The 26,626-nt window shown below is 37.8% G+C and overlaps 13 protein-coding genes and 2 non-coding genes across 15 annotated transcripts; 10 read left to right on the top strand and 5 right to left on the bottom strand.

The window, feature by feature from the left end:
• Positions 1-61: 61 nt before the first annotated feature.
• Positions 62-2,368, top strand: RTT101 (cullin; the record flags this gene model as incomplete). The annotated part of the gene is made up of 1 exon (XM_043193228.1): positions 62-2,368. One exon carries the CDS (start codon positions 62-64, stop codon positions 2,366-2,368), a length of 2,307 nt encoding a protein of 768 aa, XP_043047654.1.
• Positions 2,369-2,465: 97 nt separating this feature from the next.
• QCR10 (ubiquinol--cytochrome-c reductase subunit 10) lies at positions 2,466-2,780 on the bottom strand (the record flags this gene model as incomplete). The annotated part of the gene is made up of 2 exons (XM_043193227.1): positions 2,466-2,693; positions 2,772-2,780. 2 exons carry the CDS (start codon positions 2,778-2,780, stop codon positions 2,466-2,468), a joined length of 237 nt encoding a protein of 78 aa, XP_043047653.1.
• A 333-nt stretch (positions 2,781-3,113) lies between these two features.
• ACP1 (Acp1p) lies at positions 3,114-3,479 on the bottom strand (the record flags this gene model as incomplete). Its single annotated transcript, XM_043193226.1, has 1 exon — positions 3,114-3,479. One exon carries the CDS (start codon positions 3,477-3,479, stop codon positions 3,114-3,116), a length of 366 nt encoding a protein of 121 aa, XP_043047652.1.
• A 211-nt stretch (positions 3,480-3,690) lies between these two features.
• On the top strand, positions 3,691-4,185 carry KQ657_002462 (mitochondrial 37S ribosomal protein uS12m; the record flags this gene model as incomplete). Its single annotated transcript, XM_043193225.1, has 1 exon — positions 3,691-4,185. One exon carries the CDS (start codon positions 3,691-3,693, stop codon positions 4,183-4,185), a length of 495 nt encoding a protein of 164 aa, XP_043047651.1.
• Positions 4,186-4,263: 78 nt separating this feature from the next.
• On the bottom strand, positions 4,264-5,295 carry ARC35 (Arc35p; the record flags this gene model as incomplete). Its single annotated transcript, XM_043193224.1, has 1 exon — positions 4,264-5,295. One exon carries the CDS (start codon positions 5,293-5,295, stop codon positions 4,264-4,266), a length of 1,032 nt encoding a protein of 343 aa, XP_043047650.1.
• Positions 5,296-5,618: 323 nt separating this feature from the next.
• KQ657_002460 lies at positions 5,619-5,691 on the bottom strand. Its single transcript has one exon. It is a non-coding gene; the product is annotated as a tRNA-Ala (tRNA).
• A 216-nt stretch (positions 5,692-5,907) lies between these two features.
• LAP1 (putative aminopeptidase) lies at positions 5,908-7,152 on the top strand (the record flags this gene model as incomplete). The annotated part of the gene is made up of 1 exon (XM_043193223.1): positions 5,908-7,152. One exon carries the CDS (start codon positions 5,908-5,910, stop codon positions 7,150-7,152), a length of 1,245 nt encoding a protein of 414 aa, XP_043047649.1.
• A 190-nt stretch (positions 7,153-7,342) lies between these two features.
• END3 (End3p) lies at positions 7,343-8,515 on the top strand (the record flags this gene model as incomplete). Its single annotated transcript, XM_043193222.1, has 1 exon — positions 7,343-8,515. The coding sequence occupies one exon, from the start codon at positions 7,343-7,345 to the stop codon at positions 8,513-8,515; it is 1,173 nt and encodes a 390-aa protein (XP_043047648.1).
• Positions 8,516-8,569: 54 nt separating this feature from the next.
• ALI1 (Ali1p) lies at positions 8,570-9,394 on the bottom strand (the record flags this gene model as incomplete). Its single annotated transcript, XM_043193221.1, has 1 exon — positions 8,570-9,394. The coding sequence occupies one exon, from the start codon at positions 9,392-9,394 to the stop codon at positions 8,570-8,572; it is 825 nt and encodes a 274-aa protein (XP_043047647.1).
• A 1,940-nt stretch (positions 9,395-11,334) lies between these two features.
• Positions 11,335-14,004, top strand: ZCF8 (Zcf8p; the record flags this gene model as incomplete). The annotated part of the gene is made up of 1 exon (XM_043193220.1): positions 11,335-14,004. One exon carries the CDS (start codon positions 11,335-11,337, stop codon positions 14,002-14,004), a length of 2,670 nt encoding a protein of 889 aa, XP_043047646.1.
• A 1,273-nt stretch (positions 14,005-15,277) lies between these two features.
• Positions 15,278-17,653, top strand: YPS1_1 (pepsin-like aspartic protease; the record flags this gene model as incomplete). The annotated part of the gene is made up of 1 exon (XM_043193219.1): positions 15,278-17,653. One exon carries the CDS (start codon positions 15,278-15,280, stop codon positions 17,651-17,653), a length of 2,376 nt encoding a protein of 791 aa, XP_043047645.1.
• A 1,539-nt stretch (positions 17,654-19,192) lies between these two features.
• Positions 19,193-20,968, top strand: MIG1 (C2H2-type zinc finger protein; the record flags this gene model as incomplete). The annotated part of the gene is made up of 1 exon (XM_043193218.1): positions 19,193-20,968. The coding sequence occupies one exon, from the start codon at positions 19,193-19,195 to the stop codon at positions 20,966-20,968; it is 1,776 nt and encodes a 591-aa protein (XP_043047644.1).
• A 275-nt stretch (positions 20,969-21,243) lies between these two features.
• On the top strand, positions 21,244-22,533 carry KQ657_002453 (uncharacterized protein; the record flags this gene model as incomplete). The annotated part of the gene is made up of 1 exon (XM_043193217.1): positions 21,244-22,533. The coding sequence occupies one exon, from the start codon at positions 21,244-21,246 to the stop codon at positions 22,531-22,533; it is 1,290 nt and encodes a 429-aa protein (XP_043047643.1).
• Positions 22,534-22,678: 145 nt separating this feature from the next.
• KQ657_002452 lies at positions 22,679-22,750 on the top strand. The gene has a single exon. It is a non-coding gene; the product is annotated as a tRNA-Thr (tRNA).
• An 833-nt stretch (positions 22,751-23,583) lies between these two features.
• On the top strand, positions 23,584-26,624 carry KQ657_002451 (uncharacterized protein; the record flags this gene model as incomplete). Its single annotated transcript, XM_043193216.1, has 3 exons — positions 23,584-23,620; positions 23,672-24,465; positions 24,666-26,624. 3 exons carry the CDS (start codon positions 23,584-23,586, stop codon positions 26,622-26,624), a joined length of 2,790 nt encoding a protein of 929 aa, XP_043047642.1.
• Positions 26,625-26,626: the final 2 nt, after the last annotated feature.

Raw genomic sequence — 26,626 nt, 5'->3', positions numbered from 1 at the left:
AACCATTTAACTTCACCTTTAATGATAAGACACCTTTGATGGTCACCAATTACTTCCATTAATGACCGAAGTATCACATCTCTCGCTGCTACATCCGCAATCGGACCTAAGACGAAACTCTCGGGAAGTCACGCCCGGTTCGGAGAACGAAGTAGACTTGGGCAATTCCTCCAAACGATTCAAGCCAAACTTTGATCTGGTGGCGGAGAAGTCAACATGGGATCAACTTATGATTATTATTGATAAGGTACTTGATGAAGGAAACATTTATGGCGATGGATATGAATCAGTGAATAGAAAAGTCGCGTGTCTCTTGAGTTGTAAGTCATCGTACCAGTCTAAACTCTCTAATGTTATCCTTCAAAGGGTTGATGATGGTTGTGAAAAGATGTCACACGAGATTGAGCTGCTATATTTAGAGGGCAAAGCTAAGGATGAGGACTCCAAAGCGACTTTTATGTCATTTATGTCGCTCTATACCAATTGGGTTTCTAAGCTAATGACACTAAGTAACATATTTATTGGTCTTAATTCTTATTTGCATCGTCATCCAGTTAAGAAAACCATAATGAACCATGGAGTGAATGTGTTTCTTGTGTCTTATTGTGTTAAGGATTCTCATAGAATATTACCTATCGCATTACAGGCATTGACTGTGTTAAGGAATGAACTGGTCGAAGCAGCAGCAGCAGCAGAAACTCCTGGTGGTGCTACTCCATTACGTAAAGCATTGGTCACCTTCTTTCAAATGTGCTGTGTCAATGATTACTTCTACAAGTTATCTTTAGGTACGGCTATAACTGATTCCATGTTGAACGACTACAGCGAAGGAACCCCGTTGTATCAACAAATGATGAAACTGTATCCTCAGGAATTTCTTTCAACTGTTCATGCGATTTGTTATTGGGAATCAAGTTTTTTCAAAGCATGTAAATTTGAATCCAATTTCATCAAAAGAGCCATTGTCAAGTTAGAATGGCAATTGGTTTTGGAAGATTTCGGTCAAGTTATTCCGGATATCATTGAGTTTGTGTTCCTTAATGAGCAAAATAATGACCTTTTCTTCAGCTTGTGCAATGAAGCTCAAGTGCAATACGCTATTAATTATTATCCTGTGGTACGGAAAGCCATTGAGAGTCTTGTGACCACAAAAGTGGGAGAGTTTCTTGACTCAGCTAATAAAAAGGATTCTTACGGAGTAATCAGTGGGTTATATCAATTTTCAGACATGAAACAATGGAGAATCCCTGCCGTTGATGGAGCAGAAAGAGCATTTTCTACATCATTTTCCAAACTTATTTCCCTGAAGAAGTACAACTCTATCATTATCAATCTGTTGTGCAGATATATTGATACTCAACTTCGATCATCGTCTTCACAACAATCAAGTCTTGAAACTTCCTTTAAAGATAAATTTATGTTTATTATATCAGGAATGTTCCATTTGATTGAGTTTTGTGAAAGCTATAAGCGTGATTTATCCCGAAGATTACTTCAAAGGAGATCATTGAATATTAAAGATGAGAAGAAAGTTTTCGAGGTATTGGAGTCACATCTTGGAAAGGATGAAGAGATTATCCAAAGTATCTCAAGTATGTTTAAAGATATTGAAGAGGAACAAGTTTGCAAAGATGCTATTGATTTTGGATTTGATTTTAAACCATTGGTTCTTGAAAGTACTCAATGGCCCACAGTACCCAAACAATCCCTTATTCTTCCCTCTGATCTTGAAGAGATCTTAAAACGATATGAGAAAGAGGTTTTCTTACTGTCATCATCCAAGAATAAGAGTAAGAAATTGGAATGGAGCGCTTATTCTGTTCATCAGCTCACGATTTCCACCCAATTTGCCTGTGGTAAAAAGGATTTGATAGTGAATATGCTTCAAGCAGTTGTTTTATTTGCATATCGTGAACAAGATGTTTTGACTTTGGAAGAACTAAAGACTAGGACGGGGATGGGGGATTCTCTATTACAAAGTATTGTCTCATCATTTGAAAAGTACAAGATATTAATCTTTGAACAAGAGTCCATCCATTTCAATTACAATCTAAAGGAAAAGAAAACTACTATTAGAATTCCCTTAGCCAAAAACCCTCCCCTGACCGCTACTAACAATATCAACAATATGCCTATGATACGAAGGGATATGGCTGTTGATCGTAATGATGAGTTTCGAGCCAAGATTGTACGACACATGAAGGGAGCACAAACGGTTAAGTACGAAGATCTTCTACACAAGGTGGTTGAAAGTGCAGAGACAAAGGGTCAGTTTCGATTAACCGATATCAAAAAGTGTATTGAAGATTTAATTGATGATGGATATCTTGAACGAATAGATAGTGAATCGTTAAAGTACATTCCATGATAATGTTCAACAAGAAATAATGATAATCTTTGTATGTATTTGAATAGACGCTATATGCTGGTTAGACAGACTATGCTGATAGTCTACGCTGATCTGATTAGATTGGAACATCTTCTGGGTCTGGATTGTATTCCCAGTAAGAACCAAAGTATGGGATCTTGGTGTAAAAAGTGTTCTTGAACAATGGAACACCTTCAGTGAAAACAGCAACACCAGCACCGGCAGCACCACCCCACAAGATTAAATCTGGTAAGTAAGTCTTGAATAATGGGAAGTTCAATCCACCAATGGACTTAACTGATTTGTAAAGAGGACCTCTAACGTACTAGAAACAATTGTTAGTGCTAATTAATATATAAGGGAACAGCACCATTGCAGTCTGCTGTAGTTAACTCGTACATACGGAAACCATTATCGATATTGGATACTATGGAATATTGTGTGGGTTATGCTTGATAGTTTGGTTTAGAAAAAATTTCGAGACAGTTTATCCAATGTGAGGGCCGCGATTGGCTGCTTGGAGTCACGTGATCCAATGGTGATGTTTAATAACAGTAATGGAACAGGGTAAGTAATAAAGGTGTAACGTTACTGTAATATAATGCTACAATGTACGTAATGTTGATGTGCAAGAGATGGTTTATGATATACTTTGTTGTGTTGCATCGTTAGTTTTAATTGTAATACAGTATAATGTTTATCTATTCAATCATATCTTTTCTTATATACATAATGTATTGAATACTTAACAGGCATCAGGTTGAGCCATAATATAATCAATGGTTTGTCCCACACTCTTCAATGAATCAGCTTCATTATCTGGGATTTGAATGTTAAATTCATGTTCTAATTCCATAACCACCTCAACAACATCCAAAGAGTCTAAACCCAAATCCAGACTGAAAGAGCTTTCTTCACTGATCCCCTTGGACAAATCAACCTTATCGTAACCTTCCAACAATTCCAAGACTCTTTCCTTAGCGAGTTCTCTGGTCAATGGAGCGAAACCAGAATACATCCGCACCATAGATGGCATGGCAACCATTTGACTGGTTCTTGGAACCATGCTGGCTCCTCTCACAAAGGATCTCAATGCAACCTTGGAAATCATTATATATATGTATATGTATAAAGTCCGTACGATAAAACTTAATACTACTAGAGGTAAATCACTAATCAAATTATTGGAGTTTAACCAAAAGTTTGTTCTAATCTTTTGTTGGTCGTGTGCGAAACACATATATGAGCTCCAAAAATTTTTCAACCATTAACATCATAGTGGTACTAGTATATACTTTTAACTATAATAAGGCGTATCTCCAATGTTCAAGTCTGTGCTTAATAGGGTACCTGCCCTAGTTCCAAAGTTGGGTATAGCCTCCTCCCCCTTCAAAATGCCGATGTTTGCCAACCCTATTGCACAAATGCAAAAACGTTATGCTACATTAAATCAAATTAAGAATGGTAAGCATTTTAGGCCTATCAAACCATTCATTTCCAAGGCTCCAGATTTGGAAGGAAACCCATTCAAGAAAGGAGTAGTATTGAGAGTGATGATTGTTAAACCCAAGAAACCTAATTCTGCCCAAAGAAAATGTTGTAGAGTCAGATTGACCAATGGTCATGTGGTTACATGTTTTATTCCTGGTGAAGGTCATAATTTACAGGAACATAATTTGGTTTTGGTGAGAGGGGGAAGATCACAAGATTTACCTGGGGTTAAATATAAAATTGTTAGAGGAACTTTGGATTGTGCTGGTGTTGCTAACAGACAAACTGCCAGATCTAAATACGGGGCTAAGATGCCCAAGCAATAGGGAAATAATCGCATAGCTTGTATATATTATAAAGACACTTATTACGGTAATATCACTTAAAAATGTTTATGTCTTTTATTACACTCTTCCTACTTCGAATCTACGACCACTGGCAGTCTTTCTATTGTCAATGGCCTTACCATCTTCATCCACGGCTTCTGGTTGAGCTCTCTTCAATACCTTCAAGTATTCTTTAACACGAAGTCTCATTCTTGAATGCATATATGCCTTGGAACACTTGATATGGTAATGGAAATAGTTTCTAAAGAATTGAACGTGAGTGATACAATTCTCTCTTCTGTCACCTTTCACCAAATGTCTGGGGAATAAAACAAATGTGATGTAACCCTTGTTTTCGTCATTGGATGACAGAGCCACACTTTGAATATCCAATGGAGGATCCTTGTGTGAATACAACACTTGTGGAGCAGTTTGCACGGATCTTCTTCTCGCATCAACAAACTCTTGGAGGAAAACCTTACCAAAGATTTTGTCTGTTTCATCTTGAAAAATGGTCAGGAACACAACAGTGACTCTATCGAATGAAGGTTTGATATAGATACTTTCATCAGATTCACGATAATTTATAACTAATACTTGCTCCTTCTGTAATTCCGCTTGGACTTCTTCGGAATATGTATTGGAATCCGCATAAGTAGCCGCCAATTCATCATATCTTGCAAATGCCTTTTCAAAGGCAGAAGCCATGGCATTTCTTTTAAGTAATGCCAATTCGTCAATGATGGCCAATTTGACTTCTTCTGAACCCAGAGAATTTAAATTCTCCAAGTTAAGTACCATCGAGAAATTGAATGATGTTTCAATGTCGTTCCCTGTTAACACCGTTAAATATTCACTAAAGGGAGCATATTTAGTGGACAAGTACTTTTCAACACCATATTGTGCCAAATCAGTCCAGCATTTCAAATATAACGAAATCAATAATAAATCTTTATTGTCAGGAAGTGTACTGATGTGATAATTGGTGTAATCAAAATCACTAATGATTCTATCCAATGATTTAGGTGATCCCGAATCACCCTCTGGGAAAATGGTTTCTGTTAACGTTTTCTGAATAAGAAGGTTCTTGGGGTCGATCTGTAACATCATCTTGGTAGTGGGTCTGTTTAGAAGAGCTTTAATGTACAGAATTGGTTAAAAAGTAGCCAGCAGCGGATTGGTGATGTAAATGTTGGTGGTGGTGGTTGGTTTGGAAGTCGCACCGCTCCTTTAAACAGATTAGTTGTATACACGACTGACGGAAGTAAGGGAACTAGTTAAGGGCCGACGACTACGACACTAATATAGAAGATATCAATATGGCAAGTGAATGAAATAATGTTTGAATTTACATATGTCACCATTAAAAATAAAAGCAAATAGACTTTATGTGAAATAATATAGGTTTAGTGGTCCTCAAATATAAAAAAGAATGGACGAGTCCGGAGTCGAACCGGAGACCTTTCGCATGCTAAGCGAACGCGCTACCAACTACGCCACACGCCCTTTCTTGCTACTAAAAACAAGTGAAATTTGTTACAATATTACTACAACAGTCACGTGAGTATTTTTCTCATAGCATTACAAGAAATACCGAGATACCCCTATACTTCTTACTATTACTCCGCCACAACACCATTAAAATATCCTATGGTATTAACTGGTTATAGCATATACTAGTTATAGATATCATTGAGTTTTTGCTAGTATTATTGATATAAAATGAAGGTGTTTAGTGTCTTAACTATTTGTTGTACTATTGTTGCAGCCTCTCCACTTGGTAACTGGGCTGCTCTCAGTGGAAACGATGCTCTTGAACTTCGGTTAATTAAATTGGGTCCTCAAGAATATAGTATTATTTCCGAACTGGAGAAGGTATCATTAAGAAGACGTGGTAAGAAGTTTATGGATGTGACTAATCAAATTAGTATTGAAGAAGCTTATACTTTAGGTTTGGTTTCCAGACCCCAAACTTCACTTTGGAAACAAATGCTATTCAGTGCATCTGGAGCTAAACAGATTGAAATGATGAATAAGCCTGTCAAGGAATATAAATATCCTAAAAAGTTAAGTTATAAATCTTTAGTACAAGATTTGAATGATCAAATTGATAAAGATTCGATATATGAGAATTTGAGCCAGTTCACTAGTTTTTATACCAGATATTATAAGTCCAAGTCGGGAGCTGAAAGCTCTGATTGGCTTTATGAAAAGGTTAATCATCTTACCAAACCCATTAGTAAAGATTATGAAGTGAATATTACAAGAGTTCACCATAAAGGTTGGGACCAAACATCATTAATTGTGTCGATTCCTGGGAATGTCACAGATAAAGTTGTTGTAGGTGCACATCAAGATTCTATACATTTATTGTTACCTCAACTTAGAGCTCCGGGAGCAGACGATGATGGTTCTGGAACCGTGACTACTTTAGAAGCCTTAAGATTGGTTGTTCAAGCCATTTCCACAGGACAATTTAGTCCTTATAATACTCTTGAATTTCATTACTATTCTGCAGAGGAAGGTGGATTATTAGGTTCTGCAGATGTTTTCGCTCGCTATTATGATTCTGGTGCTGTGGTTCTCAGTATGTTACAACAAGATATGACCGGGTATTCCACCGGATCCAAAAACCAAGGCATTGAAGAGCATTTAGGTTTAATCACCGATTATACTAATGTTGGATTAAATGGGTTCTTGAAACTTGTTATTGATACTTATAATGATATTCCATATCATGAAACAGAATGTGGATACGCATGTTCTGATCATGCTTCAGCTTTAGAAAATGGTTATCCTTCGGCTTTTATCATTGAGAGTGAATTCAAGTTCAGTAACCAATTTATTCATTCATCTATGGACACGATCGAAAAAATAGATTTTGATCATGTTGCTGAGCATGTGAAATTGACTGTTGGTTATGCCATAGAATTGTCTGGAACCAACATCTTAAATAAAAGTAATTAAATAATAATTAATGATATACTGACTGTCTGAGTTTATGCTATGTCTTTTCTGAGACTATACCACTTTTGAGGCTATACTTCTTTGTTGTGTCGCGCACGACTAAATCCTACCCAGTCAACCAAATCAACACCAGCACTACATCACTATAACTCTCTATACAACAACAGTGGTCTACATTAATACAGCAATAATGCCGAGGTTAGAGGAATGGGAAATCAAAAAGTATTGGGAAATCTTTCAAGGCTTAAAGCCAGCCGACAATAAATACCTCAGTGGATCTCAGGTGACTCCAGTACTTAAGAACAGTAGATTACCCCAAGAACAATTGAGTGGGATATGGGAATTAAGTGATATAGATAAGGATGGGAGATTAGACTTTGAGGAGTTTTGTATTACTATGAGGTTAATATTTGATTTGGTCAATGGTAAGATAACCGAAGTACCCGAGGAATTACCTGGATGGTTAATACCCAGTAGTAAATCTCATTTGATTCAAGCCAATAAGGATTTGGATCAGAATGCTTCTACTGGAGGTGGATTGTATGGCAGTGGGAGTGGATCTGGATCTGGGAGTGGTGAAGATGAAGACGAATTGTTAAGTAATGATTTTGATTGGTATATTTCCCCCACTGATAAGGCAACTTATGAGACTATTTATAATACAAACTGTGACAGTTATGGAAGATGTCGGTTTGACTCGTTTAAATCACTTTATGATTCTTTGACCAAAGTACCTGAATTGGATCTGTCGTCTGCTTGGAATTTGGTTAATCCTAAACAATTTGAAACAATAGATAAAGATCAAGTGTTGGTTTTCTTACATATCTTGAATCAAAGAGAGAATGGTAAAAGAATTCCAAGGGGGGTCCCTGCAAGTTTGAGGGCGACTTTCCTGAAAGAAGTCCCCAATTATGATTTAAAAAGTTATAAATCCACTCCCACTACTAATTCAGGTGGTAGTGGGAAGAGAGGATTTGCAATGAATTATTTAAATAAAATTGGCCATAGTCAAGATTCTCAAACGCATGGAACAGATTTCTCGGTTACTGAAGGTACTGATTGGGAAGAAGTCAGATTGAAGAGAGAATTAAAAGATTTAGAAACATTACTAGAAAAGGCCCAATGGAATAGTAAGCAAGAAAGATCATCAGACTTGGCTAATGTCAAATATGAATTTGAACAATTGTTGAAATACAAACAAGATCAATTGAACAAATCATCAACCACAAGTTCATCTGATTTTAGTGATATTAAAGGTGATGTGGAATTAATTGAAGCTCAAGTGAAGACTTTGGAAGAGTTCCATCATCAAAAGGCTCAAGAGTTACAACAATTGACTCAAGAAATAGCAAAATATCAATAAAAGACTTTGTTAGTATATATATGAATGTTTATGTATATATGAATAGATCTATCATCACTTCTTGGTCTTATCATCATCCTTTTCAGGTTCTGGAGCAGGTGTTGGTAACTTGAAGGATTCAGGAGTGAAATCCTTACCTTCACCAACTTGTTCCCAGACGGAGGATCCAACGGAGAAGTTTCTGAATGCTTGAGTCAATTCCAAAGGTTCGTAAACAATTCTCTTCTTTTCTTCATCATATCTAACTTCAACATAACCTGTGGTGGGGAAATCTTTTCTTAATGGATAACCTTCAAACCCGTAATCTGTCATGATTCTTCTTAAGTCTGGGTGTCCTTCAAAGAAAACACCAAACATATCATAAGTTTCTCTTTCAAACCAATTGACACCTTCATAAAGTGGTACTAAAGATGGAACAGGTGAAGTTTCACTGGCATATGTCTTGACTCTAATTCTACAATTGTGTCTAACGGATAAAAAGTTGTACACCACTTCGAATCTGTTTTCTCTTGAAGGGTAATCCACAGCTGTAACATCCATGACTGATTTGAATTGAGCAGGGGTATGATTCTTCAAGAAAATAGCTGTTGGTCTTAATGCCGAGGGAGCAACATACAAAGTCAATTCGTCTTTCCAGACAGAAAACTGTTGAATGTATTTGGGCATACATGACATGATATATTTACCAAACTTATGTAATTCCTCAGAATATTCCTTATATTGATCAGCAGGATTAACTATAGGTGCTTGTTGAGGAACTGTCTTAGCTCTGGGTAACTGAGACAAGTCTGGCAAGTCATGCCAGGTTTGCTTCAAGGGCTGTGATGTGCAGATGTATCTCTTGAGTATACCAGCCGACCGGGGTAATCTGGACAACATCTTGATAATGAAGGACTTAGGAAGTTGTGGGCACTGCTTGTGGGTTTGGTGGTGATGTCTAATGAAAAATCCTATTCGAATCGCACAGTAAGAAAAAATTCTTTGAATTCAATTGGCCGAGTTTGTGGTAAGAGCACGACCCGTGTTCTGATCGTAGAGTGAGATTTTACTATCATGGTGTTGAAGATTGTTACACTGGCATTATTATGTTGATACTCTGGTAATTCATTGCGTGTGTGTATTTTGTCTTGACATTACTTGTATATCTAATGACTGTGACTATGTCTGTCTATTTGTGTGTCTATGTCTGTGCCTATGTCTGTGTCTATTTCTGTGTCTATGCCAGTGTCCTCTGTATTACGACATTCTAAACATGGGGACTTCCTTGCAACTATAGATGGACATAAGTACCACCACTAATACAAGTGCAAGCCAATGACTTCCAATTGTAAACCTTTTATTATGATTTTTTCACAATTCGATGCACATATTTATTCTAACCGCAAAGATATTTGTTGTAATTACACTCGCCTTTCCACAGCCTTTAAAGCCATTATTTACTTATTGCTTCTCTGATTTCAGAAAACGTTCATCTTTCGCCCACACCCTGAACCTATCTATTCGATATGCTCGAAGTGTTAAATGATTACTTATGATTTTCGTATAAATTTTCGATTGTTCCATCAAATGTACTTGATTGTCACAATGGCTGATGGAATTTTCGCATGTATACGAGCTGCTTTTCTAATATATATGCATTAAGCATGTCCATGTAGTTCCTTATTTCGATTAACATAGCTTAACATTGAAAACGGTTATGCTTCAATTTTACGATGGTAAAGAGATTTACCGTTAGATAATCTTACACACCGTACAGCATCAGACTTTGAAAAAAATCTGAGTAACTATAATCAAAGTAACAAGACTGCAGTTTACTGTAGTAACTGAATACTTTACACAATAATTTAAGGAAAGACCTTAACCTCGGGCCTCAATGTATGGAAATCTCCGAGAGGGGCCTTTAAGCCCAATAATAGTTTGTGAATATGCATTCGTAAAGCGAAAATTAACGCACCATTTGATCGACGCAGGATTCTTGAAGAAAAAAAAGGCAAGCACGCTGCAGTGGAATAATGCATTAAATAAAAAATCTCCCACATACTTCTCTAGTAAAGTGTCACCACAAAAACCGAAAACAATTAACTGGCGATTATATCTCCGTATCTCTTGTTATGATTGTATTAATGGCTACTATACATTCCTCTCTTGTTTACTTATGTAGTTTGGTACTGCACGGGGATATGTATATAATGTAGTATCTAATTTATAGCACACACAAATACAAAAGTACGAATGACATCAATTCAAAGGTTATACAGCCCTATAAAATCCAATCTACATTATATTTTATTTTTATACATCCACATCAATGGGTACTTCCCATAGGAGTAAATATGGAGGTTTAAGTAATTATTTTTTTAGGTTTTGGGTGTTGTAACAATGGAAAAATGATTCAAATGGTAATTTAACAAGATCACAATAGAGAGAACAATAACAAGGGAGGGATTTACAGTCTGTCAGTATATGCCAACTAAATATGCAAACAATTTAACCTACAGGGCATTGCCAGATACACTACATGAATGTAAGCCCCACACACATTTACTGCCGTATATAATAGAAACGCTTCCCATTTAACCAAATAGTGGTGTAATTAAACTCTACGTTTTAGCATCTTTACTATCACCATTGTTATACCGTGGTAACAGAATATCTACCTTCTCAATTATTCCGTGTGCATCATTGAATGAGAGGCGATTTACCTTTTGTCACTAACTGTCAAGTGCTGGATGGCAGATCATATTATGCTTATCATACTATTGTGACATACAACTACATCTTAACCCACATTCTTTAATAACTTTTCAAACAAATTTAAAATGTCTGACAGACCAAAAAGACAAAGAAGATCGTATTCATGCGGTCCATGCAAAGGTCTGAAGGTTAAATGTGACATGCAGTTACCTTGTGCTACTTGCATCAAGTTCCATAGGGCTGACAAGTGTCATGAACTGCCTCCTCATCCACCAAGCGAAGAAGAACTATCCAAGATCAACCAAAGAAAACTGATCTACAAGAACCGAAAACGGAAACGGGAAGAAGTGGATACTTCTCCAAGCCAAGATCATAATTCGTATCCCATGCACCAACTACATTTTCTTCACCGTATTCCCATTCAAGAACCAATGGTTTTGACACCACAAATGCTGGACCCACTTTCAATTCCAGTTCCCTATAATGCGTATCAGATTCAACTTCCCACTCATCATGTGGTTCATCTTGGACCTTCGCATCAGCAACATCAGCACCAACTTCGACTTCGACAACACCAACAGCATCTTCAAGCGCAACAGCTTCAGATTCAACAGCATCCCCAATTACAGCTAGAGCAACATCTTCAGTTACAACCACAATTACATTTTCAACAACCTTCAAATTTGCATCAAGATATGACTACTACTCCTTATTCCCAACCTTATCACACACAGCCAGCTTTGCCGTTATCTCCTCACTTTGCTAACAATTTCGCTGTTCAGCTTACAGCATCTAATGGCCCTTCACCAACGAATCCTCCATGGACCACTAGTTCAATGCAGACAAGAGTGGACTCATCAAAGGATCGTCTACACTTTGACGTTGATTTACGGGACATTCTATTGTATTTACCAAAGAACATAAACTACTTTAACTCATTGATGGATAGGTTTACGGGAACGTCCACAGACGGCAGCTCGGACGCTTCCATTATTCACAAAACAGCAAGAAATATCTATCTTCAAATCACTGATTCCAAGAACCAAAAGTCCACCATTGAGAACTGGACTTTAGATGACTTGCGAACACTTTCAAAATTATTCTTGGTTCTTATAAATGGCTTGAATATGTCGCCTGAGAGTTACTACAACTCTGGATTTCTCAAGGTCAATCTTCATTCAAATGAAGCCACTATCAACAAATGGCTTCTGTTTTCAAAAACGTTGAGAGATAAGGCCATACAGGCCAGTTTAGATACCAATTCTTCAAAATCACTTGACGAGCTACGAAAGATCAACATAAAGAATGCCAGATTCGTATTAGAGTGGTACTTAATTCTGAAATCATTCTTCCACCTCTCAAATAGAATTCATGATAATTTTGAAGAGTTTGTAAGAGCTTTCAATTTTATTCGCGAGAATGAATATGCTATGGAATTTCTTAATTTGCACAACTTCTATGAGAAGTATGTTCTCCATAGGTTTAAAATGGAGGAAGACTCAAGAGTTTTAGCAGTTAGTTGGTTCAAATTGAGGATGGTGGAGGTTGAATTCCCATTCTTGCAAAACAATGGTTCAATGTTTCTGTATCCCAAGATTTGTGATACTATTGTGCCCAATGATCAAATGTCAGACATTGTATTCCAAAGACTGCAATTTGATCCTACCATATGTTCATTTTACGAGTTCCAGACGGACATTTGGAGGGTTTATCATCGTAATAATCTCTCTTCAAAAGAAAGTTATAGTTTCGAGATGATAGAATTATATATGCTATGCTTCAGAGCTTTGAATGAGTTGATCAAATGCTTTAGAAATGCCTCTTGTGTTCAAGAGCATCTGCTTAAAGCAAGTGAGAAAAACCTTTTGAAGACATATGCTGCACAATGGGTGTTTACACGAGGTACGCTTTTGGTGAAGTTAGGTGAACGTACTTACTTCCCTCTGCTTCGAATAGCAAGTTACTTAACCACACAAATGAACAAATTTAACTTCTTCTTATACCTTGAGCTGGAACAAAAGGATCGGAAACAAGATAGCGGTTTTATTGATAATTACATGCTAGATCTGGATATTAGATCTTATAATGTCAGTGTTATGTATATTGAGTTGATGAACGTATTAATATATTTGGCTACTTTGACCAACTATTTAGCCTTAAATAACGGTGGAAATAAGAAACGGTTCCAACTATTATCATTTTTAAGAACAATTACTTACGAAAGAGTCGAGAAGGTTTTAGAATGTGTAAAGCGGTCGAAAGTAGCCACTTTAGGACATGTTGGATTTTATGGACTTTGTTCAAATATGATTGAAGTGATTCTTAAGTATATTCAACATGTGAATGATTTTGGATCGTTCTCTCAAGAGACATCATCAAGAGCCATTATGGTTGACGGTGTTTACAAAGAGTCAAAATCAGAATCGGCTGCATATGAGCTCATGAAATATTTACGGACTAATTGTCCCAAAAAAGAAGACTGGCAATGCTATATTGTGAGTATTTTTGGAGCTAGAGATTCGTTGTCAAATTACATTGAACAACTCTGGGAAACATTTACTTTTATTACAGAGAAAACCCCTAATGGAGACATTGAAATAGTTGAGGGTCTCACTTTAAACGTGCAACTTGTGGAAAAAATTCGAAATAATTTCTTAGGCCTAGAATTTGACGAGAATACCATAAAACAGTTTGTTAGTTCAATGATTCTGGAAAAGAACGTCATCCAACTGCATTCTCCATTTGCTACAGCCCAAAGTAATACTCTGTCGTCTTTTAGAATTCCAAATAAATGAGGTGTAATTCATTTATTCTTTGCTGTAGCTGGTCCTGAGTGATCCATTTTGGTCTCATTTGTTTCCTAATTGGTAAACACTTCAACAGAGCCATCCTTACTTAACACTACCATCAGTTTTGTACTACATATTTTAGTGATATCTTCGTTCATGTCAGGGGTACAGAGGGGGTGCACATTTGATTTTTCTTGAATAATAGGTGTTAACGGCAGAGGGTTCCCCACCGTCTAAATAGGGTGTGCCGTGCAACGTGTGTGAATGAAGACATCGATTTCGATTACATTCTCCGTTGGTCTGGCCGAAAGATTACTCTAGGTTGATAATGAAACGGTTCCTTAGACGAGACAACCACAATTACACCAGCTATTCAGTTCATTACTGAGTTGGACGAAATAATATTGCTCATTTGAACTGCCCATTTCTAAACGTTGAGACTTTTCAAACTCCTCAAAGTTATACGTACTACACCGGATTCATAGAGAGCACCTAGTATAACTTTGGCATAAATGTGAATCATATCATTTTGCGCTTATAAAGAAAATGTATAGGTACACCACTAACAGGTGTACCTTATGAAAGTGGAGATTTGTATAATGCACCTATTAATAGTATTAAAATCCATGTAAATCATGACCTCAACAAAGGAATGCAATATTACACCGCTAACATGTGCAACTTATAATGGCGAAGAAAGCGCATAATACTAGCGTTGACATACATGTACATCATAACTCCCCGAAAATGATCAAAAGGGACCTTGTAATTAGTGATACTATTTGCAGGTATCACCAAAGAATTATGCAACTGTTGCGAAGCTCTTTGCATATCAATTTGCACTCGTCTTTTTTATGCACAAGGCCCAAAACCTGTTGTTCCGGAATCACATAAATGGAACGATGTTTTACTTTACTGATTCGGAAAAGAAAGTAAACATGTACTATTCATTCTAAGACCCGGGTATCCGAAAACGGCATTGTTATTGATCTTCTATTATTGACAGTGTATCTTGGTTCCAATTTGGGATTAATTAGAAGACATCGCTAATGATCTATTATTGGCAACATGTACCTTTCTCTCGCAGATGGTTACCTGATCAGCGTTTCAGGTAACAATAGACGATGTCTATTATTGTTATAATGACAGATTTGTTGTCTATGCAACCGAGGCTGACATCTATAAATGAAGGCCAACCACCACCCATTAATTATCAACTCATTTTAACAGCTTTAACCTTAAAAATACCTTTCTACCCTACTAATACCTGCAATTAGTTATGGTAAGTGTTAAAAATCTTTTAGCTGGGTTAATTCCAATTTTAGCAGCTTCCTTTTCTCTGGCTGCTCCTGTTGATGACACCCCAAAAAGCGACTTGAATAAACGAGGATTTCAACCTCCAAAACTTGAGTTCAAAGTTTACCACGGAGATGATCCTCTGAAGGCAGTTGTTGCAAAAAGAGATGATAAGGTACAATGGCCTATTAATCGGGGTCCTACTTTTTATCTTGCCAATGTTGCTGTAGGTTCGGATAAAGAGGAAATTTTTGTGATTCTTGACACTGGGTCTTCTGATTTATGGCTTTTAGAAAAGGACGCCCATTGTGTAATGCCAGGGAATTCCAAGAGACATGGCGATACGGGGGCTGTTGGCTACGTCTATGATGATGAAGGTAGCCTTGTGTATTCAACTTTCTTTGACGACTTCCCACCACTTACTGCATTTACAACTATCTACACAACACAAGTGCTAACATTATATACTACAAAAACTGTGGACTATGATCCATATCAAAGCCCCAAGACATCAGATTTCTTCCCTGGCACTGTTTCCGATACAGTCACCCCTTCGGAGACTCCATCAGATTTCTTCCCTGGTACAGTCTCTGAAATGGTAACACCTTTGGAGACACCATCAAATCCTTCTATAGCCTCAAAGAGTGTCCCACTTGACCCTTATCCATCAGACTTCAATTTTACACCCTCTTATTCCGTGGCCATTTCCACCTCAATTTCTGTTATGAGTAATGTCTACCCTATACATACAAAGAATGGTACGGTATACACTATTTCTTCTGTGTCCGAGCATCCCACTCCCTTCACCACTGCTAATATTCTTCCCACTCTGAATGGAGAATCATACACTCAGATTTCGCATACAGATCAGGAAAATTCTAGTAAGGTTACCAAGATTTCAAGCACGCAAGGCTCTGTTGTTACAAGCTCAACTAGCTACTATAAATATTCTTTTGCTGGTAGTCTTATAACCTTGAGCCCCGGTGCACAAATTCCTACATTGTCAATATCCGAACCTCCTGCAAACTATACGGGTACTTCGGTTGCACCAAACTACCCATTGTTTTCAGTTGATGGAGGTTATATTACTTTATCTCCCGGTGTTGTCATTCCTACTCCCTCAAATGCCGCGGAATCTGTGCTGACGACTTATTTCTCAAGGCTGAGCTCTATGGTCACCTCAGTAGTCCAGAATCTGTTGGAAGCCAAGAATAACTCAGCTACCGCAACAACAAAAGCAAGAAGTACATTAATTGACACTCCTGGTTCTTCAAGCACAATTTTAAACGATGGCTGTCTTGCTTATGGATCCTTCAACCCCGAAAAATCCAATACATTTAAGGTCAATACATCATCACCTCATTTCTTGATATCTTACTATGATAATTCAAGTGCTTCAGGTGTATGGGGTAGAGATGATATTACTCTTGGTGGTGTCACTGTGAAAGAACTCTCATTTGGACTTGTCAATAAAACTAGTAGTACCCTAGGAGTTTTCGGAATTGGGCTACGTGCAACAGAAGTTGCCCCAACAAAGTACGATAACTATCCTATTTTGTTGAAAAAGCAAGGTCATATTAACAAGGTTGCGTATTCTATTTACTTGAACTCGAACTCAGCCTATCAGGGAACCGTCTTGTTTGGTGCTGTGGATCATGCCAAATATTCCGGGATATTGACAACGGTTCCAATGACCAGAGAAGAAGGACAATCGCCTTCTAAAATGGAAATTCCCATCAGTTCATGGATTCTTAATCTGGGATCTGAAAATGTTAGTCTTACAAATACTAAATATTCCGCTCTCTTGGATACGGGAACTACCCTTACCTATGTTCCATCGGAATTGTTCAAGACGATTTCCCAACAACTTTCAGCTAATTATTCCAGTGATTTGGCTGCCTACAAAGTTGATTGTTCTGTTGGTCTGCAAGAATTTGCTTTTAACTTTGGTCAAACCAGTGTTAAGGTTCCAGTTCTGAACTTCATTTCACAAAGCGGCACTAGCTGTACTTTAGATATTATTCCTCAGCAAGGAACCTATATCACATTCGGTGATAACTTTTTAACATCCACTTACTTGGTTTACGACTTGGAAGATTACACCATTTCACTTGCTCAAGCCAAGTATACAGATGAAGAAAATGTCGAAATTATCAATGACAAGATTCCCGGAGCATCGACTCTTGATGAATCATCTTCCCTTTACTCAGATACCCCTCATGCATCCGGCCCAACTTCTGAATCTACTGCTATGGTTCATGCTCCATTAATAAAACGTTCAAGTGGAGTTTCTGCTCTAAAATTGAACTTTATGACTATCTTAATGGGATTAGTCATATCTCTTTTACCTTTATTTTGATTTCGAGCTTAGTATAAGTTTTAAAGTGCGTTTCTTTTTTTAATTCTCTCTGACGTTAGCTGATTTAACCGTCCCTTCATTTGCTGTTTTACATTATATACCACTAAATACTTTTGAATATACACTGATTTATGATTTAAAACATATTAGTCACATGTAATTGGAGCGTCTCTTGCCTTTTCTTTTGGGTGCAAAATCTTAGTTTGAAAACCTTAGATTTATTTTTTTGCATCCGCACATATCTGTTGGACTAAGTGTTGCAGAGTAGTACGTGAATGGTTGTTCTAAATGCAGGCACAAGAGCATATATTTGAATTATTACAGTGAACACTTTGCAACAACTAAACCTTTTTCAAACTGCATACAATTCCAAATTGTAAATGACTGAGCCTAAACTAAAAAGTCGATTTTATGTATTGTCTTTGAATTTGGTTTAAGGCTGAACTGTTTCCTAGATGAGATACAAAACCAGCACCATTTTGAAAGAACAATAGTATCATACCACGGAAAAACTTTTTCTTTGTGCGATGAGATGTTTTTCCGGAGGTAGGCCGATGGTTTAAAATATCGACAATAATAGTGGGGGACAGCACCCAAATAAAAACCTCATGCAGAATAACCCCATGGGTCAAAGATTTACCCGACAGACAATAATTATTTCAAGGAAGCGACATAATAAAATAAATATCAGGATGTGATCTAAGTACATATAAGTAATGATTAGCTTACTATAAAAAAAAGCGCCACCAAAACCAATAGGGCCCTTGTTATTGTAGGAAACTTACCCAGGCGATGTCTTATAGACTTTTTTTGTTGCTTTGTTTAAAACAGGGATATGGGATTTTTCTCCCATTTGCAGACAAATTTCTTGTGGTTATTGTCTGGGAAAAAGTTATGAGATCTCGTGGGGTGCATGGTGGGGTGGGGGATAAAAATTGATATCCATAGTTAAGTACCAAAATTTTGTGTCATGAAAGTCGTAAAGCGAAGTCCCCAAATACCGAAGGAGGGCAAAAAAAAGACGGTATAATTAGTTCGGCAAGATGAATAAACGACATACCACACACGAATAAATATTATTCAATAGCCTGATACTCCTAATGGTCTAGCTAAGAGGATGTCCAGCAAGCTATAGTCTTCCCCAACCCATCGCTTCTAATTCTCTGTATTTTTTATTGTTTAAAACAATATAGCTCAACGACATTATATGTCTGAAAGAATTGGTGACGATTAAAAAGAAATAGTTTTGTGCAAAGCTCCTGTTAACTTTCAGCATGCTAAGGATTTTATGTTTTTTTTTGGACAGTTAACTTCCTTTCGGCACATCTCGTTATCATCAACACACATCGACATACATCAAGTTGATCCGACATCCATAAGATAACCCGCAAAGGCTATTGAACCAAATTTATCTGAGCTACGCTTATCGCCCTACTGTTGAGTAGAGATTGAAATTGTGGTATACAGCAGCTAACATCTGACTCCTCACATTCTGACTGCTCATACTGACACCACAATATACCGATATTCATTTGTCCGATGCCTCCAAAGGAAAAGAAAGATAAGGAGGAAAGGCCTTACAAATGTACGATATGTGATAAGGCCTTCCATCGATTAGAACACCAAACCAGACACATCAGAACTCATACAGGGGAGAAGCCTCATCCGTGTACGTACCCTGGGTGTACCAAGAGGTTTTCGAGATCTGATGAGTTAACCAGACATTTGAGGATTCACAATAATCCTGTTCCCCGAAAGAGAAGGTCAAAACATGGCAATACGTCCCCTAACTCCGAACAGGCACCTTTGGTAACGATGTTGCCCATGCCCCGGACTCAACAACCTCCGTCAATGCAAGAATATAATCAGTTCCAACATCCACAACCGCAACACAGTATTATGCTTTCTGCTCCAGGTAGTCAACAAGTGACTTATATTCCCATTTCTAATGGAGACATGGATGGGAACTCAAAGGTATATGCCGTTGTCAATGGCCAACAACAGCCACCACCACAGCATCTTATGCAACAAAACATGCAACAAGGTGCTTTCAATGGGGCACCAATGCTCCAACAACAGCAACCACCACCACAGTATTCACAACCTCAACCGTCATATCCTTATGCTCAAGCTCAAGCTCAAGCTCCTCAGTATCTCCCTGGAGCATTTCCTAGATCTTCTTCTCCAGCAACTAACAATATCAATGTCAATCCACATATCCAAACGCAAACACATTATATTCCTCCTGTGATGAATTCCATCCCTTCATCTCCAACCAATTTAATGCTTCCAGAAAATGTCAAGAGATCTGTTTCTTCAGATACCTTGAAGGTGCCTCAAGTTATCAAGTCAGAATCAGGTACATCGATAGGTTCTAATTTATTTGGTTCCCATACTACATCAGCATCTGATTCATTAAGTACTTCACCTGATGCTTCCAGTAACATAACCACTAGTCCTAATACAACCACCACCACCAATCATTTGGTTAACATAAATGATTACTATGCCTCACACCACAAAAACGTACCTTCTAGATTATTCAATGCTTCAAGTTCTTCACTATCATCGCTAACAGGGAAAGTGAAGTCAAATTCAAATTCAGGAACCAATTTAGCAGCATTGGCATCATTTGCTTCAATAACTAGAATGACTCCCTTGAAGACATCAACCAGTCAAAAGTCAACTAATAATGGAACACCAGTTATACCAAGACAAAGTTCATCATCTTCATTGAATTTGGAATTTGCCCTGACAGCATCACAACCATTAAAGAAATCAAGACCTAATTCTCCTTCTTTACCAAGTGCGACACTTAATAATATCAATTCTCAATCAATGCCTGCTATATCCACACCTAATTCTCCGCCAATGTCAATTAGCCAACTGATCTTAACCTCCAGATCTAATACCAGCAAGTTCCTGATTGCATCTCCTAATGACACTCCATTACAAACGCCTTCCCAATCACCTCACTTAGGTCCTCAATCAACCACAGAAAGCTTAAGCAGAGTTCCTTCTTTCAATTTAACTGCAGCGCATTTTGCCAAACCCAGTTCCCGTGGTCCTCAACCAACTATTGCCGAAAGTATAGCGACAACCGGAACTCAATTACCTCCTATTAGATCTGTCTTCAGTTTCACCAGTCTTCTGAATTATCCACCTCCTCCACCGGCTCCGTTATCGGCCACGACTTCAGAAGTTACCGCTACTTCGACTACTAGAAACGGAGTGTCTTCTGTGACCCACAATGGTGATATGTCACATATGAAATCCCAATCAGGTATGGACCTTCACAAGATGATGAATACATGAAATTATACAAACTGTCCACTCATTTTTTATACCCCCCTTCCCCCGGTCGTCTTATAGATTTTTTTATTTTAACCTCATTCTGCACTATAAGGATAATATATACTACTTATATGACATAATAGTAAGTAAAACGTAATTTCGGTATACCGTAAAAGATATCACGTGACTCAGATCACGTGGTTAGAAATTAATTATCAATTAAATTGTACCCACAAGGGCTCTTAAAGTATCCACCACTAAAGCTTCTCCTGTCCTCTCTTTTATCACCGAGTACAATGTCAGACAACAATGCCAGTTTGGAGAAGACCAATCTCTTCAAGCCAATCACGTTAGGAGCCCTTGAGCTCCAAAATCGTGTGGTTTATGCCCCCACCACCAGATTAAGAAATACCAAAGATAATATTGCCACTGATATTATGATAGACTATTATGATAAAAGATCTCAAACCCCGGGATCATATATTATTTTTGAGTCTGCATTGATTGGACCTGAAGGTGGCTTAGTACCTTATAAGCCTGGAGTCTTTACTGATCGTCAATGTGAAGCTCTCAAAAAGGTTACTGATGTGATACATCAGAATGGATGTTATGTTGGTGTCCAGGTGTTTGCTCCTGGTAGAACAGGTAGCATTCCTTTACACAAGGAGCTAGGACTTCCCTTGGTTGCGCCCACTAAAGGGTTATTCCATAACAAACAGACTGAAACAGCCTTTAATGAAAGTGCTGGTGGTAGTATTGAATTTGTGGAGTTGACCGAGGCTCAAATCATCCAGTTACAAGATAAGTTTGTGGAGGCCTGTTCTAATGCCATTACTAAAGCCGGCTTTGATATTGTTGAGTTGCATGCTAGTTCAGGCTTCTTGATAGAACAGTTTCTTTCACCCTTGACTAACCATAGGACTGATAAATATGGTGGAAGTGTGGAGAATAGATGTAGGTTTCTCTTTGAGTTGATCGATAAGTTGATCTACCATAAGGATGTTGGTCCCAAACGGTTATCTGTTAGAATTTCTCCGTGGTCTTATCATAACATGACATACCCTGAGGATATGAACCCCTTGGATCATCCTGCTGTGGAATACGGTAAAGAGATAGCACTTCATATGGAATACTTGAAGTATTCTGGTTTAGAATTGGCCTATTTGTCGGTGATTGAACCCAGAGTGTCTGGAAACAGTGATAGGACATTAAACGTTGGAGAGTCAAATGTTCCAATAATTAAACTTTGGTCTGGGAAACTCATTAGAAGTGGAGGTTACATTACAAATTATAGAAATAAAGTAGACACCGTGTTAGCTGGAGATGGTGAATATGCCGCGTTAAAGAACGATGTTAATGCTGATGATAGAACATTAATTGGTATCCTGAGAGCAGTAACTTCTAATCCTGATTTTATTGAAAGATTAAAGTCTGGAAAAGTATTGGATAATTATCAAAGAAAGTATTTCTATACTCATCAAGTTGAAGGTTATTTGACTTTTGATAATTATAAAAAGGATGGCTCTGTTAATACCATTGATTTATCCGAAGATATTCTTAATTCCACCGGGGTTCCTTTAGCATAAGATTATAGATATTTAATGTGAGTTTAGAGCTTTCAATTGGGCAGTCGAACCCAGTATGATGATTTGTCCTGCAAAGCTGGCTTTGTGTGCTATTTCTTTAAACTTCGCGCTGTTATGGGCTAAAAACAGTATTATCCCCATGGAAGCCCCCTTAGCTTAGTGGTAGAGCGTTGCACTTGTAATGCAAAGGTCGCTAGTTCAATTCTGGCAGGAGGCATACTTTTTTGTTTCATTTCTATGTTGCTAAATACAAAGGTATTTGAACAACAAAAATACATTAGCCTTATTCGTTTATCGACCTCTTGTCTTTTTGTTTTAGTTTGATTCTTAGCAGACCACTTGTTGAACAGAATCAAACACGTAGGACGTAAGCAGGTTGAAACCCCGAACAAAACACCGAATACACACCGAAAACCTACATACCAGGCGCCGATTTGACTCGGTCCAACTGATATACAATTGATCAGACAGGTAGTAGTCGCTAATCAGACAAATAGGAGAAAGAAAACCTACAAGAAACAGACGCTTTACAGCCAACAAAGATCGACCGAACAGAAATTAACACCTAAATGGAAATTCAAACCTTGATTAATCCATTGATAATCAATATGACGACATTATAAATTTAATTTAACAGCAAGTTCTGCTGTTAGAAAAGGGATATATTAATAATGTAAAGGACGAGCACCGTCAAAGCAGTGAATAGTGATAATTGCTTTGGAGTCGAATTATACATTTATAATTCCATAAGCAAAATGTGGCGATATTGGATGTCAATAATAAAATGGACTACTTATTAAAACTGGTCTTAATATTACATAGCAGAATATCATATATAAGCATACACAAGCATACTTGGTAGGTACGTAATATATACATTATGAATAACTTAAGTCTATCTGTACGACATTAATGCGACATTTCACAACCATACAAGAACCCAAAGTAAAAAAAAAATCCGCGCTACCGCTTTAAATTTCCATTATCTTAAAACTTTGACCCCACCAAGATCAATACGTACGAGTATATACACCAACTATTCTTCATATTATGTCCAAGAACGCCATTAAGTCCGTCGTCAACGCTGGTAAGTATCAAACCAATCACCAATCGCCTAACGATACCAAAAACTAACAAGTGACAAAATTAGTCCAAAAATTCTACCCAATAAGATTGGCTGACAAGTCCTGGGATAACACCGGATTACTTGTTGATTCCAGTTCTGAAGAAGTTCAGAGTGATGAGATCCGAGTGTTACTTACAATTGATTTGACTCAGGCTGTTGCCGAAGAAGCCATTCGGAAAAGGTCCAATGTAATTATTGCGTACCATCCCTTCATTTTCCGTGGACTTAAATCCATTACGCCCGTTGATCCACAACAGAAATCGCTAATTAGATTGATTCAGAACGGAGTTAGCGTTTATTCTCCGCACACGGCTGTTGATAGTGCCAAAGGCGGAGTTAACGATTTCTTAGCCGATGGGATAAGTGAAGGATTGGGTGGTGAAACTGAAAGAATCCCCATAGACCCAAACCCTAATGAAGAAGGTTGTGGGATGGGAAGATTGGTGACTTTGTGCAAGCCAGCACCTTTAACTTCCTTGGTGAAAAATATCAAGACATCCTTAAGTTTGGACACTGTACAAGTGGCTATAGGTAGAAATCACCACAGGGAAACGCTAATCAGCAAAATAGCCATCTGTGCTGGATCCGGAGGCTCAGTGTTTAGAGGTGTGGATGCCGATTTATATTATACTGGAGAATTATCTCACCATGAAGCATTATTTTTCACTGAGTCTGGTAGTTCTGTTGTTGTATGTAATCATTCCAATACTGAAAGGGCTTTCTTGAAAGTGTTTAAAACTCAATTGGAACAGGAATTACAGGGATCAGAGGTCATTATATCTGATAGTGATAAAGACCCATATCAAGTATGGTAATAATAGTGCACGTGATACTTGTTTGGTCACGTGACTAAGATATGGCGAAATTGATAACGTAGTTTGAAACTTTGAGTGATAAACCGTGGGGTAAATAATCTGGTTCCACTACCTTTTCTAACTGGTCCCTTACTATGCTGAAGACGGTTATATCTGTAATAGGTAGTGAAGCACCTGTATACAACCTCAAGTCAACAGTAGTAGCATGTCCTGACACTGACTATGTATTTTTATATGGAGGGTACGATGAACTTGATAACTTAGACAGCAATGTGTATCTACTCAATCTTAAGACCAGCCAATGGGAGATCGATGATAAGCACGTTGGATTATACCGAGAGGGACATCTGGCTATATATTTAGGTGATGGCAATGTACTTGTATTTGGCGGAGTACCTCAAGATGAATTCCCGGAGACCGCTACAGGTGCTAGCACTTACTCGAACTTTAAGAAAGATAGTTTGATGATGATATACAATGTTATGGAACGGAAATGGCAAGGCCCCCCCGCTCAACTGTTACTCAATGCTCCGTCTTCTCGCTCAAGACACGGGTGCTGTCTTTCGGAAGATGGGACCAAGTTCTATATTAGTGGAGGTTTGGTTAATTCTGTTCCACTTAATGACCTATATGAATACGACTTGACCACGGGCATATGGAGCGGACCAATTGAGTTCACAGCACGATTCGACCATTTTATTACCGTGTTGGATAACAAATTGTATGCCATGGGAGGATTAGATAAAGACATGAACCATTCGGATCGGTCGATACTTTATTATAATTTTGCAGACGATACCGTTGGCTCTATTAAAATCAAACTGGACAATTCGACAATAACATCGATAACATCATTTAGTCCAATTGATCATGAAACAGCATTTTTGGACTCATTAATCAACAGAAACGTTAAATTAAAGATATGCAATACTGAAGAAAATGATATTAGGGGTTTGCAATTATCTTACACCAATCTTGTGGATTACGATTTCATCACTATCTTTGGTCATTCAGGTCTCGCTGCTTTGTTAGGAGAAGATGAGTCTCCTTATAATGCTTATAGTTTCCATTGGAGGAAACCTTTTGTACTGTCTAATGGTGGCTTCTTATACATTTTGGGCACTCAAAGAACCATATCTCCTCGTGAGTCCCTCTTCGGTAGTCACTTGCAACATCAACCATTGAACAGTGATGGTGATAATGAAAATCGTCATTCAAGTGACCAACGATTGAAGTATCTCCTTCAAATCCCCATCAATAAACTTGGAATCTCAAGATTACCCTATAAATATTCATCATCTTCTCCTTGTGGATATGGTAAATTGCTAGATGATTTTACTCAACTCCTTCAAGCTGGAAAGTATACCGACTTTGAGATCCAAATGTTTGCGTCTGAACAAGCCAGTTTGGAGTATTCGGATGTACCCTTTGGGCTGGTCCCTTCACAACATATCGAGTCCATTGGAGTCCATAAGGCCATTTTAGCAGCCAGATGGCCTCATTTCCAACGAATTCTAGAGAGTGGAATGTTTGAAACCCTGACAAATCAAATGCAAATCCCCGAACCAAGCAGTTGGGTCCGGGGGTTCATTTGGTATTTATACACTGGAGAAATGGACATTGAAAATTACGTTAAAAACAGTGATTTGTCAACGTTTGGTGGGATCTTGGTGCTTTCCAACTTGTATGAAATGCCTGACCTTAGATGTGATGTTTTAACCGTTCTTAATAGGAAATTGCAATATTTCAATAATACTTCAGTCGACAATTTGATTAAACTTTGGAAGGTCCTTTTGGTTGCAAATGAATCACTTTTGCTTGATAGAACTACATACCTTCTAAAGAACTTTTGGCCCGAAGTAAGTCGTTGTAAAGAATTTGCAGACTTACCCAAAAACCTAATAGTCAAGCTTTGTCAAGAATGTTCAGGTCCATCTTTCAACCCTTTAGATGGTTTTAGAAATTCCCTTCTAACTCCAAGATCAGATAGAATATCTGTTAATTCATTATCAGATGAAGAAACTCCTGCTAAAATACGAAACAATTCACCATTCCTAAAACAATCTCCTATTAGTCCCGTACGACATAATTCAATGGACCCTCTCTCGTCTTTCCCAACACTTCAATCACTTCCAGATGAAGAAGACTAGTG

This window comes from Scheffersomyces spartinae (assembly GCF_019049425.1).
Source record: "Scheffersomyces spartinae strain ARV_011 chromosome Unknown scaffold_20, whole genome shotgun sequence".
NCBI classification, from domain to species: Eukaryota; Fungi; Ascomycota; class Pichiomycetes; order Serinales; family Debaryomycetaceae; genus Lizanozyma; species Lizanozyma spartinae.
The sequence above is the reverse complement of the archived record's forward strand: the minus strand, read 5'-3'. Positions and strand labels throughout refer to the sequence as shown.